Raw genomic sequence first — 16,382 nt, forward strand, 5'->3', positions numbered from 1 at the left:
AGCAGTGATATGGTGATTTTAGAAGATTAAGCATAAAAATGCATATTAACGTCTAGTTCTAATATTGTTTGAAGGTTGTCTAGCAAGAATGGAACATAGGATGTTTAAATAATCACTGCAACCTCCTTAGGAAAAAGGACACAGTCCAGTTATGTTTTCTTTTTCTTCTCCAAATTCCCTGCTGAGCAGCTCACTTGCTGGCAGTGCGCTCAGACTGTCAGAAGTAAGAAGTACTACACTCAGCTATAATTACTAATTTAATGTCATACTGGAAGTGCAGCACAGCTGTGAAAGAGAGAGACCACCAGGGAGTTCCACATTATCCCTGTCTCACTTAGAGAGGGCAAAACTGTTCGAGGCATGAATAGGAAATGCCCTCTATTAAAAGAAAGAAAGAATTAAGGAATAAAAAAAGTAAGCAGCAGCTGTCAGAATCTGACAACTGTTGAAATGTACTGTTCTTTTAAAATTCAAGACATCTGTAAATGTATGTTATGATACCTGTTGCCATGAAAGTGATGGTGTTATTGTTAAAATATTTCTCCTAATATAAATCACAAGAATTGTGTGTCAAGGTGAAATCTAAGGGATAGGATTGGATCACAAAATATTTAAAATAACAACATTAACACATCAGGAGATTAAACAGGTGTGACAAGTCAAATGAAAGAAAAATTGAGAATGGTGCAGAAAGCAATAAAGTTGTCAATAATTAGTCATTCCAGTTGGTCCCTCTTCCAGAAAAAAATAATTTTTGACTCATGAGGACTATTTTACAGTAGAAAATCAGAGACCGAGATTGAATATGCCTTTCTTACCGATTTATTACTTTCCTGGTGCATTAAAATTCTTGGCATAACAGATTACCTCTTACTTACAGGTATTGTAATTGCTGAAGAAAGATGTACAGAAAAAGATATTGAGCATCATCACCATTTTGGTCAACATTTTTGAGCTAGAGTGTCTAAAATTTTGACTCCCTATTAAGCACCTAGCTCTCCTGATTTTCAGAAGTGCTGAACACACCCGGTTCTGAATGATGTTGACCTAGAGTTCCTATTGAAATTGCACAAAATTATTTCAATGGGAGCTGTTAGTGCTCAGCAACTCTCAAACTCAGGCTCCTCATTTGAGTGCCTCAATGTGAATTTAGGAGCCTATCTTTAAAAATCATTTGAAAATTTTGGCTTAGGTGACTTCCTAAAGGTCACATAATAAATCTGTAGCAAGACCTGACTTCTTAGCCCTAAGTCTTCACCACAAAAGACTCTTCCCTCTCTCTAATACTTCCTTGTTGCTCAGATACAATATCTATGGATGGATTAAGAATACATTATTAATTGTGAGTCTTTCATTCTGAATGTAATTTCAGGGCTTTACTACTGCAGAAGGTGATTTTAATTAGCATCAGGATAAAACTTGGCAAATAAGTTACCACACCAGATAAGGTGTGAGATGCTTTTATTTTTTGGTTGAATCAGTTAAGCAATTTCTTTAAAGATACTTAACAGGAGAGGGAGACATATTTTGGTGATGTCAGAGGCTTCCACGAGAACTAACTAAAAATGGCTCACTTTTCTTTTTAAACTATAATTTTTCAGACACTTCTACATGTTTCAAGAGTAGTTTGAGACTACTCCTACCGAAGATGCAACCTTTGAAAATGTGGATGTAAATTTAGTTTTTAAAAGGTGTCATTTTTAGTTAGAAAGAAGCATCTGACATCACCAAACATTTGTTTCCTTCCCCGCTCAGCATCATTAGAAAATTTTTTCTAACATACCTTCTATTTTGTGGCAAAACAGAAAATAAGTAATGTTGTGCAATGTTTACATTTTTCACTCAAAGTAATACAGCCGTCATGAACTCATGCCAATATAATCTTTATACTACACCCAGGCTTTGACCCTGCAATAGGATCCACATAGGTCAACCTCACAATCCTTCTGGGTTCCATACACACCTGGGGTTCACCCACATATAATCCAGATTCTACTACTCTACTTAAAGATAGAAAACAAATATTTTGTGTAAAACACATTCAGAGATTTAAAAGATTGCACTTTAAATAGTAACCTTTACATATGAATAAAATTACTTTGGGTTAAAACACTGCAGGACATTAATGCATGAAGCAGAAGATACTGTATCTAGATACCACAGTGATTTGGATCCTGTAAGACTCTATGGTAAAGATCGATAGAAGATTGCAGTATACTCTCCTGGCCCTTTTAAATTGACACAGCTCAGGCAGACTCTGGTGTTCATAGAAAAAAGAGTAACGTAAAACAAAATAAAAATGAAATTTTTCCATTGATCAGAACCGTTTGCAAAACAAACTTTTTTTTAAATGGATCCAAGAAATGCTGTTCTTTCTCCGAAGCTTAGATACTGCCTGAGCCCTGTCAATTATTTTTTAAAATCTACACAGAGTGCTAACCTGTCATTTTATCGGTGCATCACATTGCCTTTGAGGGTATCGTAGCTGCAGAATATTTGATCTCAGGCCCTGATGCTGCAGGATCTCTCTGCTCACAACACCCACTGAATTGGCTGCAACACTAGGCCTGCTTTGATCTAAAAATCGACAAATCAGATTCCTTTTTCAAAAAATACAATTTCAGCCATTTAAATGTTAAACTGTAGGTTTTTTGGCAGCATTTTTATTTGTATTTTTCAGGTTACCATTAAAGAAGGAAAAACTATTAGAAATTAACGATGAAATCCTGGTGTTACTGAAATCAATGAGAGTTTTATGACAGACTTCCGAGGGGCCAGGATTACACCCTATGCTAAAATAAGGATTATTGGCGGGATTTTTGAAATTGCTCAGCAATGGTCTAATTCTACTTCCATTAATATCAATTACCATTGACTTCAGTGGGAGCAAAGTTAGGTCAATACTTAGTGTTTCTGAGAGTCCTAACAGATACTAACTGTATTTGTACCAACAGGATATGTTCCCCCATGTGATGTATACCAATATTCTACAGACTTTCTACAACACGAGGACACTCAAAGTTAGACTCCATTGAAATCTGAATATCCTTGATATTGTCTGATTTTATATTATTTTAACATACTGGGATGTTGTGGTTGTTTGCATTTATATTAAATTATCACAGTGCTGATAGCAGATGTCTTCACTGTGCATTAGCTGCCATTCCAAAACAGTGGAGGGTTAAATCACTAAGGTTTGAAAACACGAGTGGTTATGCTATAAAAATAAAAATAGACCAGAAAAATAAAGACAGTTCAAACTGTGGTCTTGAGGGATCTCCTGCAGAAGGGAGATAAATACAGATATTGGCTGTCATGATGATTCCAATTCACATTTGGGAGCTGCTAGATGGATGATGCTGAAAGAAAATGCATGAGGATCTGAATTGTCCAGTCATTTCCTCTTGGAAGGGAGAGAAAAATAATACTTAGCAGAGAGTTTCTCATGGGTCTAAAACAAAAGCCTTTATTTGAGTCACAACGTGCTGTTAGTAGCTTTCACCGCTACAGCAGTTGATCACGTCTGTCTCCAACTCATCAGTGCCGTCAGTGTGATTTACACAGGAGGACTCCAAAGCCCAGAGAGGACAGCGTAACTAATGCTCCATTTAAACAAAATACCAAAGTGGGTCCTGGGACAAAGCAAAACAGGGTCTTTGACCCCACGCTGCTATGTGATCCCACACAGTGATATAATTCAGGAATTCCTTACAACTGGGAGAAGGGGAAGTTCAGAGCTTACATATGAAAACAAGAAAATAAGCAGACTGCAGTCTTAATCTCTTCCAGTATTTTGAAATTCAAATTGCTAGGAATCAATTTACTAGGTCATATATAATATATCGTGGAATATTCAGTTTCCTGTATATACCTGCAACAATTGCTCCTATATCTATTATTCAATCAGGGCATTTGATTACAGATGTGAAACCATTAATAAAATGTGGATCAAAATTTTGTTTTGTAATTAAAAAAAGATTTAAGAATTAAGTTTATTTTAAAACCAAGAAGACTGAAGTGCCCAAAAGAATTGAGAAGACATTGACAGAGAGAGAGACTACAGAGTGGAGATCTTACTTTTAGAGAAACGTTTTCAGTAACTGATTCCTAACTTGTACCCACAAAAAAGGAGTGGGAACCTGTCCTGTGGGTAACAGCCATAACTGCATATGCATACAAGTCTGTCACAGGATTGCAGCTATCCAGCTTGCACACACACATACAGGCTTTACTTGTAATGCCGAGGTGCCCACATTTCAAAATTTGTCTCAATGTTACACTCACACTAGAAAGGATGTCATTTCTATCAAATAAAATGGATTATCCATAAGGCTACAGCATAAAAAGTGGCAAGAAAAAAAGAGGGAAGGAAGCAAGAGAAAACTTTCTGATACCACAGTCACAATAATAAGCTTTTCACATGGTAGGAACAGGAGGAGCTGGGAAGAGGAGTGGAAAAAGGGAGGATAGGTGGAGAAGAGGTGGATTAGTTCACTTACCTCTGATGTCACAATCTCACTACAGAACAGTAGATGAAGCAGAGTTGAGAAAAGAGGAGGAAAGAGCAGTAGAACAACAGAAGGTGAAAGAAAGGTTAGGTGCACAAGAGCACCAATCATACTCGTCCTAAAACGGGTTAGCAGCTAAGTAACTGGACAAGAAATGCAAATTCACCATACCTTTTCTTTGTCACTGGCTTCTCTAGCCACAGTAGAGCCCTGAAACAGAAAGACTGGATCTAAAAATGTGCACGTAACAGGAAATAAATTTAAAACTTTTAAGATAATGGACCAGAACTGGGCACAGAATGGGTTGGCAAAACTATGTCCTGAACTTGAGGACTGTTAGGCAGAGATGTGGTAAAGTGGTTATTTTGCCACACACAGCTCAGGTAGTTTGGCCTGCTGCAATACTCTGAAGAGGATAGAGGATGACACACATGAAGGGGAGGAAGTATGTTTAAATCACTGAGCGTTCTACAGCCACTCTCTTCTTCCTGTTGTGTTTTCTCTCCTCAGATCTCATCCTACTGCATCTTAGTAAGACAACATCTGGGAGGCTCATTTTCTTTGATAGATTTCTAAGTTTTGTATGCCTATATTGCTGTGTCGTTATGGGATGGAGAATACATGATAATAACGATACTATTTTATTTTAACACACTTCGCTAAGACATGCAGGATGCTTTACAAAATAAATTACTGTGTAGTATTTAAAATATTAGAAAGTACAAACAAAAGCAATGAAAGCACCCTACAGCAGTACTATGAAATATAAAATTAGAGGGGCTCTAAAGCTAAAAAGAAAAGCAAAAGAATATAGGATCAGCAGTGGTTTTATCAAGACTTTACCAGTGGGATTTAACTATGTTTGATGAAAGGGTTTTGAATGCTGTTTTAAAATTGTCTTTGCTTAAACTAGTGAGCAAACATGCTTGTGCATTCTGAATAAGCAGCAAGTGACAAAAAAGGGATGTTCCCTGGATTGTGAGCTCCTTGGATCAAGGATTGTCCTTCTGAAGTGTTTGGAATGTACCCCCCCACACAGTAGGCAATGCGGGAAAAAAATAATGATAAGGATAACAATAAATAATTAATGTGTTTCTACAGCATGCAGACAACAGCCCCACAAGATCTATAAAGCATTCACTGGCTATATTTTTGTTGCATTGTGGATGCAGTGTAGAGAAATGCTGAAAAGGAGGACACTATCTCTAGTGATCCTAAAAATTCATAGCCTTACATTTCTCTACACACATTTTAAATCCAAATACTTCAATGTTTTATCTGGAGAGATATCTGGGGAGCTGGATGCGTAAAACAGATGTATGGACAGTGGCCTTTAGCTATATTATATGGCAACTCAGCAGGGATTTCATTACACAACATCATAAGTTGCCAAAATAGTGAAAAAAGGCCCTTTGAATTAGTTAGTTACACATATTTTATTTTGTGTTCTGTGTTATATCACTCCCATCCATTTTCAGGGGCTACCTGTCAGAAAGAAAGGTCAGTTAAGAACCAAAACAAATAAAAAATGAAAATTTGTAAAAGCTAAAGTTAGAGGGACACTTGAAATCAAACTCACTGCAACAATATCAATTAAATGTAGTTTTAGGTACTGCCCTTGCCTCTTAATCTTGACAATTCTTGTGATTTTACAATCACACTTTCTTACTTATAAAAAATATTTGTCTTTTCCCTCTTGCTGTGCAAAAGGCATTCACAAACAACTGGGGACACTGACTATATACAGAATGTGGTCAAATGCATGAAGTAATCAAACTGAAAAATTTTTTACACCAAATGTTTGGGGTCAGTTTTCAAAAGCACTCAGTGTTGGCCTAACTGCTCCAACAGATGTTAATGGGAGTTTTACCACTAATTTCAACAGGAACAGAGTTAGGCCAATGCTGAGTACTTTTGAAAATCCCACCCCTTGTCTCTAAGCTCTTTTAGCTATAGTAATCTTAGATGTTCCTTGTAACCCAAGGCAGAAAAACAGAAGTGTAAATTCTAAACTGGTGTGTCTTGAAAACTTTCAGCTACTACAGTGGACTCTGCTCCCATAGACTTTGCAAGCACTGTAATATTAAACAAAGTTAGAAAACAATGATTATTTTCTCTCTACTACTACTATGTCCAATGTCATTATAAATCTGTCTGGTGAAAGTTCATCCTGATGAATAAACCTAACCTCTGAAACAAGAATTTTTCCATCACCACCAAGGTACTTTTGGCCTCTCCTCCTTCAGCTGGACAAATTAATAGAAATACAGAGGTTCTGGAAAGATAACTAGCAACACATGCTATTTATAGAAATGCGAAATGTGACTGAATTTTTCTTTGGATTTCTTTTTGTTATGTGTTTGTATGTTGAATTTGTATAAAACTAGGGTGTCCACATGCTACTGCAATACAAATAAACGACACATTTATACAGTAGGAGGAGGTTCCTATCGGAGCACTCTAGGTAACACTACAAACACTTAAAAATGCAATAAATCAAAGAAGAAACACTAGTCCCATAATACGTATACATAATATTAAATAACCAAGCAGCACACAAACAAGCCAAAGTCCCCATTTTTGGCACAAAACTGATTATGGCACATGTTGACTGCATGTCAACCCTAACCCTTACCCATAACTGAGAGCGTTTTGTCTAAAATTAGACAAACTTGGTGAGTCATGAGAGAGGGAGGCATTCCAACTACTGGTTTGACAAGGAAGGTGATAGTTACAGATGAGCAAACCAGCTCAAATAAAATGAGTAATGGCCTCTAACTTGAAATGCCTCTGTAGTTCCAAGTTTTAATAATAAATAAATAAATAATAATAATGGAGATATCCTATCTCCTAGAACTGGAAGGGACCTTGAAAGGTCATCGAGTCCAGCCCCCTGCCATCATTAGCAGGACCAAGTACTGATTTTGCCCCAGATCCCTAAGTGGCCCCCTCAAGGATTGAACTCACAACCCTGGGTTTAGCAGGCCAATGCTCAAACCACTGAGCTATCCTTAGGTGAGCATTTCCTTTAGTATTTCAAACATGGTCAAGTCAAGAAGTATTGGAAATCTTATGATAAAATCTATTTTGAACTGATCAAAGATCATTGGTTAAGCATCTGGACTTTTGGATGCTTATCTAAATTGAACCCTCCTCTAAATCTTTTATAAATTAATCATATCTAATTCCACCAATAGATTACTGACTCATTCTTTAAAATATCTTTGGAGGGCTCCCAATACGTGTGTGCTTTTGGTTAAGTACAAACTCCCGTATCTTGGCTGATCAAGATATGGCATGTGTCAGTTGATTAACTTAAGATGGGCTAAAGGGCAGCATGAATGTGCATCTCCATTTGAGAGAGAGAGAGCGCATCCATAGCACAATTAAGAAGTATTCCCATTCTCCCCCTTGTAATCTCTTCTCATGTTTTACTCTCTCCCACAGAGGCCATAATGCTAGACACTGATGAGCCAGTTCTTGAACAACAGTTAGTCAGTTCTGAGAAATCAAGCTTGGACGAAACATCCAAGTGACATCTTTTCTAGGTAGCTATTTGTCTGCAGTAGGAGGGCGTGTAAGGGACGATGCATTATGCAGTATGACACTTCTCTCAGTAATATACAGAACTAAGTAACAATCTTTGAATAAGCTTGCAGACATACTTATGTAGTCAAATGTGTTGAAAAAATAGTTACCCACCTTTTATATCTGCTGTTCTTCGAGATGTGTTGTTCATGTCCATTCCATTCTAGGTGTATGCGCACTCACGGGTGCGGTCGTTGGAGATTTTTGCCTTAGCAGCATCTGTAGGGTCAGCTATGGTGCCCCCTTGAGTGCTGTGCCCATGGGTTGGTATTTCAGGCATTGCTGGCCCTATACCCTCTCGGTTCCTTCCTGGCCTCCTTCTTCGGTACCGGCGACAAGGAATGGCACAGAATGGAACTTGGTGCCGGGCATGCACTTTGCTCCGATGCCGAAGTGCTCAGCAAATCATGCCGAGATGGCTCAGAGGCCAGGTGGAGGGCAGACTCCATCAGGAGGGCCCTAAGTCGAATGCGGGGCCAAAAGCTTTTGCAGATATGGCCCTTGTCTTTTACGTGTGCTCCCCCAAGCACTTGAGACAGCTGCCATAGGGGTCACTAATAGGGATTGGCCTGTTACAGTCTCTGCAGGGCTTGAACCCCAGAGACTGGGGCATACCCTGCCAGGGGCAAAGTCCCTGCTGGGACTCTAATTACTAACAACTAAACACCGAACAGGTACTTAACACTAACTATTGAAGAATCAACTACATACAAGTCCTTAAGGCACAAAGTCCAAAGGAGGAAAAAAACGCTGGCCCTTGCTAAGCAAGGACAGGCGTGCAGACTAACCACCACGGGCGATAAGAAGGAACTGAGAGGGCACAGGGCTGGCGGCGCCTGATATATCAGTGCGTGAGCGTGGTACTCAAGGGGGTGCCACAGCTGGCCCTATGGATTCCACCACGACAAAAATATCCGACGATTGCACACATGGGCGCGTGCACACCTAGAATGGAATCGACATAAGCAAGCACTCAAAAGAAGAATGACATTTACTATAAATAATGTTTAGAAATATAAGGCGAGACTTTGGGAAGGAAATTTAAAACAAATCTCTTATGAAAAGAGATTGAAAAATACATTTGGGCAATTCATTTTAAGTATTATATATTAAATATTGGCTGAATTAGCAATAGTAGCCAAACATTTTTAGAGAACAGGTGAAACATATCTGGTAGAGGTACCAGGCACCAAAAGTTTCTACCTTAATTTATTTTAAATATCAAAAGAACTATTACTGTGAAAACTATACAAGTGATAGATATTTCTATTTGAAAAATGTTAAAGTGGTGTTAGTAAATTACATCTCTTAAAATGTTACAAAAAGCCCTTTTCAAAATAAGCAGTGGCCCCCCACAAAGTTAATCAAGGGAGTATCGGAAACAGAAGGCCAACATTATTATTATTACATTTTCACAGTGGTTTTTAGTTTCAGCCATTAACAATTAGTTACATTTAGCAAACATACTCTGCTAAACCACTTTCCTTAAAGCATGCATGATACAGCTTAAATGGCGTTACTTGTATAAAAATGTTTTCCGGTTTAGCTAACCACACATTTTCTTTATTTTAGAAGTAACCAACATAACTTCTGAACAATATTCATTTAATAGATTTGATTGTGCTTTGCAACAACCAACATCTAAAACGCTCAACAGAATAGTTAATATTTACTTTAGCGATTTTAACTACTTTAACAATTATTTATATCCAAAGTTATTTCTTACCTTTAAATCATATTTTCTATAAACAGACAAACGATGGCTGAACACATTTCTTGTTACAATCATATATATCTCAACTCCATCAACGGTAAGCCGGTACATGCCAAAAAACTGGGGAAGAAGCGTAATCCCATGACACTCCACGATATACTGCAAAGGACAGAAGAAAAAAAAGAAATTAATAAAACTCTTAAAAAACTCAGATCCAGAGAGACACATACATATACAGCATGTATGTCGTGGGTGGATACACAAACCATTGAAAAACCAAGTCTCCAAACACACTGCATCCACACAAAAATCACTGTCATAGGCAAACCTTTAAAAAGGTTACTATACTTGTAGACCAGTGTCAAAAACAAAATCCTTTTTATATTAACAGCATTCCTTATAACATTCAGTTTCCTTGGCTTTTCAGAATAGGGTAGACTCTTTTTGTGTTAGTTGACAACACTGTGTTTTATTAGTCCAAAATCAGCACAATTTGATCTCACACAAAGGAGAAATTGTCCTTTCAAACACTACCCCACTTTGTTTATTCTCTATTGTACCGCATTTTGCCTTTAGTCTGTAGATACTTTGGTACAATTTTCCCCAATACTTGTTTAGCGTAGTGTATTCTTACCGTGTATATAAAAAAGAAATAGTATCTCTCAATTCCTTTGTGCTAGTTCCCATGTTAAGTCGGCACCTCAGGATTACACAATCCACTTCTAGCAAGCAGAAAAAAATGTCGAATACATGTGTTTTTTTATTTAGATAACATTTCATCTGCCCATGTTCCTTCACAGATGGAATATTACCCCTGAAGAGAACTTGTCACCCTACAGACACAGGGTGCTCCACTAGTTCTGATATCACCTGCCTTCCAACTAGTAATTACAAATATTGTAGAAACAGTATTCAAGGAAGCATAAAAATACAGAATTCATCAAGAAAAAAGTTATTTAAGAAGGAATGATAATTTATTGTGAAAATATATTATCAAGTATCCAAACTAGAGTAATCCAAACATGAATTCAAATACCTCCCTCCTATTGCCTAGAAAAAAGATAAGAAGAAAGTTAGGCCAGTTTGTAGGAGACAAAAGAAAAGGAACTGATAGTGTTCCTCTCTATCTTATTCCCATATAAGTCTCAGAAGGGCCTAAACAAACAAAAAAATCCTTATAGATGGGGAACCAAAATGCTACCAAAAGATTCTACTAAAAGCAGAAACAGCTACAGTTGAGTAGTGTTCAGTGAAAGCTAAAGCCTCTGCTTTTTGTAACAAAATAATCATGGTTGTCAGAGCATGGTCTTTTGAAATGCAGTTGATTTTACACCACTTTTCTATGGCCATGTCTACACTATCGAGCTTACAGCTGTACCGATGCAGCTGTGCTGCTGTAAGATCGCTCATATAGCTGCTTTATGCCAACGGGAGAGAGTTCTACCGTCGACTACTTCAAAGAACGGCAGCAGCTATGTTGCTGGGAGAAGCTCTCCCACCAACATAGCGCTGTGCACACTACGCCAGTGAAACTTGTGTCGCTCAGGGGTGTGTTTTTTCACATCCCTGAGCAATATAAGTTTTGCCAACATAAGTGATAGTGTAGACATAGCCTAAAATATAGCAGTTTAAGCCATTTGAAAATTCTCAAATTCAAACTACAATTAGATTTGAAATTATGTTAGCATATTTCTAATAAGAAGCACATTTAAGTGCAGTTTTCTAGGAAAGTTCTTATCAGATTTCAAATCAACAAGGCCATACAGATTGGTGTCTCTCTAGTGGAGCTCTGCAGATTTTCCAATTCCTGAGTGCTCTGCTAAAATCTAGGGAATGTCTCTCACTTATTCTCCCTAACTTGATATTAGGTTTTGGAGACACTAAAGAAAAATTCTGTTTACATTAAAATTTTAGTTAACTTTCAAAATGATCTTGAACACAATCCTGTCCAGCAAAAACTGAAGGAAAATAGGGAAACAGCAGAGCTGGAAACTTACTATGAGCTGAACAATGACTAAGGAACTGAATCACTTTACGTGCCAAACAGTACAAGAAGACTGAAGATAAAAGCTCAAAAGTTGATTTAATCAGTGCACAGTGTCTAGTATCTCAAATTCTGTATCCACTTGATCAAAAGTCCTGAGTTATAGAGGAAAAATTGTTGATTACAGGATTGTCATTAGCTGTGTATGCATGCTACACCTAATACTGGGCATATCACTCATTTTAGCCACAAATAGATCTCTGTTACACACAAACCTGGTATCTTCCAGATTTTAGCACCACAAATTAACATTAGAAATACTAAAATTGAGGTAATAGAAAACTTTAGCATATTTAAAAGTCAAGTCCCCATTATCAAGCAGCATCTTCTATTGTTGTGTTATGTTCATCATTATGTGCCCAATACATATTGTAAAGGCTAATGTCATATATCTGTGCTTTAGCAGGTTGGGAGTTGTGTTCATAAAAACATTTTCTAGATCAGGGGTCAGCAACCTTTCAGAAGTGATGTGCTGAGTCTTCATTTATTCACTCTAAATTAGGGTTTTGCGTGCCAGTAATACATTTTAACATTTTTAGAAGGTCTCTTTCTATAAGTCTATAATATATTACTAAACTGTATGTAAAGTAAATAAGGTTTTAAAAATGTTTAAGAAGCTTCATTTAAAATTAAATTAAAATGCGGAGCCCCCCATACCGGTGGCCAGGACCCCGGCAGTGTGAGTGCCCCTGAAAATCAGCTCGCATGCCGCCAAATTAATATTTAATTATTTATAGAAAGTGTAACTGCTTCAGCAGAAGAGTCTGAGAAAGACTGCCCACAAATATCCAATAGTCTGGTAGTTATGCCATTCAACTGGACTGTGGGAAATCTGGATTCAAGTCCCTGCTCCAAATCAGGTGGAGATTTGAAAACAGGTCTTCCCACCGCCCAGGTGAGTGCCATAACCCATTGGTGCAATGGGGTCTTTCTCCCATGTAGTCTGAGCTTCTGTATAACACAGGCCACTAAACTTCCCCCTAATAATTCCTATAGATAAATTTTAGAAAAACATCCAATCTTGATTTTTAAGTGCCACTGCCAGCAGTGGAGAATCCACCATGACCCTTAAATTGTTCTAATGGTTATTTCAAAGGGCTGTCGTGGATGATTTCTATAAGATACACTGTAGGAATTATTTTTGTGGAAGATCTATAGTCTGTGTTATGCAAGAGGTCAGATTAGATTATCACAATGGTCTCTTCTGGCCTTGGAATCTATCGAGGAAGGGCTGACCTGACTTAAGTACCTAAATCCAGGAAAGGGTTAACAGTTGTGAATCCCAAGTGGTGATCGATACCTTCCTCCAACCTGGAGTTAGGGGCCTAACTTCCTATGAGAGGCTGAGCCTAGACCACAGCCGTTTCCTCAGCATTCCTACTAGCTAGTTTAGGTAACTCCCCACTCAGCTTCCCAACTTCTGTGAATCCTTTTAGAAATCTAACTTTCTCCATACAATGTATGGGGAGCATAGGTGCCTAGCTCAGGGCTGTCAATTCTACTAGGAGGCAGGATACCTAGGAATCAGGTGTTGCAGCACCTAATCCCTTTGTGTATCTAGCCCTAACTGATTTGCCCAAGGTCATATAAGTCATCCATGGCAGAACAGGGAATTGAACCTGGGTATCTGGAGTCCCAGGCTACTGCTCTAATCACTGGAAAATCCTTCCTCTTCTAGCTGTTAGGGCAAGGTTTGAGAGTCAAGAGACCTGTGTTCAAGCCCAGCTCTGTTACTCGCTGTGTGACCTGAACAAGTCACTTAAACTTTCTGTGCCTTAGCAACCTCATCTGTAAAATAATCTGTTAACACAGCAAACATGCAAAGTATTCACGGTAGGTATAAAGCCAACTCTAGCCCACTTCCTGAAACTCATATCCCATGTAGCAGGATATAAATGAATCTTTTCTCTTATGGGATTACGTAAGAAGGGAACAGAGTGAGACTTGATTTATATCTTACTGGAATGTAAAGTTAAAGCTAGCTATTTGTTAGTACATTTCAGACTAAGTAACCAGTTTTGACTCTACCAATAGAATGCGTTATACTAGCACCTTCCCCTAGCATAGCTCAAAGGACACTAGGAGGATTAAAGAGGTTCTCAGCCATGCCACTGCAGAGTTTCAAGAGGCTTTCTTCTAAAAGCAGAACCTGCTCCATAACTTTTTATTTCCTACTTGTTGCTGACTGAGTTTGGAGACTTGTGCAACTGGCACTTGATAAAATAATACTAAATTACTCCAAACTTTCCATTATAGCATTTCTTATCTTGTTGGAGAGAGACAAAGGGAGGAATGCCACTTGCAGCCATAATCTAGGAGGTTGGTCTAGAACTTTCTACCTTTGAAACTATCAATCCCCCATTTCTGTATCACAGAGGAGGCAAAGTGAGCCATCTGTTTGGGTGGGAGCCCAGCAGGACTTGCATTGGTGGCCATGGTTGGCAGATTTTCAATTTGTTCTTCTTGATATAAATGAAGTAACAAATTAGCCAACTCAAGTGCTTTTTAAGAAAGTTTTCCTGAAGTTTCCCACTCAGAGCTGGAATAAAAGTGAGCCTAGAAAATAAGCCAGTATATGCTTAGCAGGACTGCTTAATTTCAGTGAAACAGAAGACCTTCACTCCTTTAATGATAAAGGCTAATTCTTTTTTTTAAAGAACATTAAAAAAATTCCATCAAGTAGCCTTGCTAAAATATTTATAATACTTAGCTAATAATACAATTACAAGTCCTTAGGTGTATAAAATCCATTTTCTTACATGGATGTTGCATGAAACAACCTACTATCCATTTTTCTTATTACTTTGGATAGATGATTTTTCTCCTAGGTTTTCTTCCCAGAAGAAGGGTTGTATTACATTTAACAAAATAAAGTACCATCAACATATGGGCACATTTGGCCTGCTGTGCATCCAAATACAGTTTTAAATAAGCAATTATATGACCTTTTTCTTGAACACAAATCTTAAAGGTGAAATAAATAGCAAACGTTTGTGATCTTAAATTCTCCTTTATGTGCTATATAAACTAAGTCTCAAAGTTCTTCTCAATCCAAAATCTCTCTCTGCCTCTTTTTGCATTAGAAAAAAAGAGATCATGGCTCTCACCCTTCTTGCAGGATGACTTTGGTGAGCTCTTAGGCGTACTGGAGTGGTGACACAGGATATATAATTGCAATGGTGACACAGGAAGAATAAATTGGGCCTTTTCCAGATCTTTTCTGATATATAAAGAATGCCTCAAAAAAAAAAAAAAAAAAAAAAAAAAAGTTTTTCTGCAGGACAACTTTGGCAAAACCAGCCTGATGATATGGCTGAATCCTGATCTCTCAGTGCCTGAGTGGGGAAGAGCTGTTGATTCCTCCACAGTCTAAGATTCAACATCTCCTTCTTGCTTAATTATATACTCTGCAAATGTTAATTCTGAATGTACTCTGTATTTTCTATCTCTACCTTATTATCCCTTTAAAATAATTATATTTACAAAAAGGCTGTCAGCAAAGTGGCAAAAGCTATAGTGGTCTTATATTATACATTTCTTAAATGGCAATAGTACAGATTAAAGCAGCTGCAGGAGGAGAGGGGGGAGGTGTACATTGATTAGTGATATAACTTCAAATATATTTTGAAGATGTTAAAGAAGCAACAGTAGACACTGCTCCTTTGTGCTCATTCTTCGCTTTCATTTCCTGTTCCTAGACAGCAGAAAACAGCTTACTGTATTGGGGGGAAAACAGGTTAAAAAATCCTAACCTTGGAAAATTTAGATCCGAGAATTATGTTATAACAAATTACTGTCTCTAAATTAAAAAAAAGAAAAAAAGAACCTTACATAGATTTACACATTTGCTCAGGATAGAGTTGAGTGCTATTCTTTTATCAAGCCCTAGTGTGATGGAATTTATTCCACTGATGAACTATTTAACAGGAAAATTATCTGATGGGCATGTAGCTGACCCAGTGAAGGGATTCATTAGCTGAATTACAAGACAAACACAGAAAGCAATGAAAAGTTATAAATGCAAGAGATATCTGCTATTCATCATGGGTCTTGTAAAAGCTGTGAAAGACGCTTCTCACTGCTAAATCGTTTGAGATTTAAATGAAATTGCACTCATTTAGCTCAATTTTTCACGAACAGTTCTGAGGCACAAGTCCATGACTCTCAGTCCTAGAGCCTCAAGAGGACGCAATATTTAGTTTTACGTATCAATTTGAAAGTCTGGCTAGAGGACCACCAACTTTTGTGTCTGTCCAGGACTCAGATCTGATAGCAGGAGCCTGCACCCTAACATAAACACTGATTTATGATAAATAAGCTGTAGGTTTAATACCTCTCGAATGCATTCGGGGTAAATATTTAACAACTACAGGTGAAATCCTGGTCCTGTGGAAGTTGATGTGAGTTTAGCCATTGACTTCAATGGGCCAGGAAAGAATCCTAAATATTTAAACTAAATGAAGTAACATAATAGATGTTAACTGTTCAAATGTTCTTTAAAGCTTTTCTGTGTTGGTAATTTTTTTCC

At 37.7% G+C, this 16,382-nt stretch overlaps 1 protein-coding gene across 3 annotated transcripts in view; it reads right to left on the reverse strand.

Annotated features, from left to right (window-relative positions):
• Positions 1 to 16,382, reverse strand: part of PIP4K2A (phosphatidylinositol-5-phosphate 4-kinase type 2 alpha) — a 203,966-nt gene that overhangs the window by 36,327 nt on the left and 151,257 nt on the right. For all 3 annotated transcript variants that reach the window (XM_054020678.1, XM_054020680.1, XM_054020679.1), the window contains exons 5-6: positions 9,823 to 9,969; positions 4,680 to 4,718 (exon numbers count right to left, since the gene is read on the reverse strand). In XM_054020678.1, coding sequence (XP_053876653.1) covers positions 4,680 to 4,718; positions 9,823 to 9,969 — 186 coding nt within the window. The remainder of the gene's footprint in view (positions 1 to 4,679; positions 4,719 to 9,822; positions 9,970 to 16,382) is intronic.

This window comes from Malaclemys terrapin, chromosome 2, assembly GCF_027887155.1.
Source record: "Malaclemys terrapin pileata isolate rMalTer1 chromosome 2, rMalTer1.hap1, whole genome shotgun sequence".
NCBI classification, from domain to species: Eukaryota; Metazoa; Chordata; order Testudines; family Emydidae; genus Malaclemys; species Malaclemys terrapin.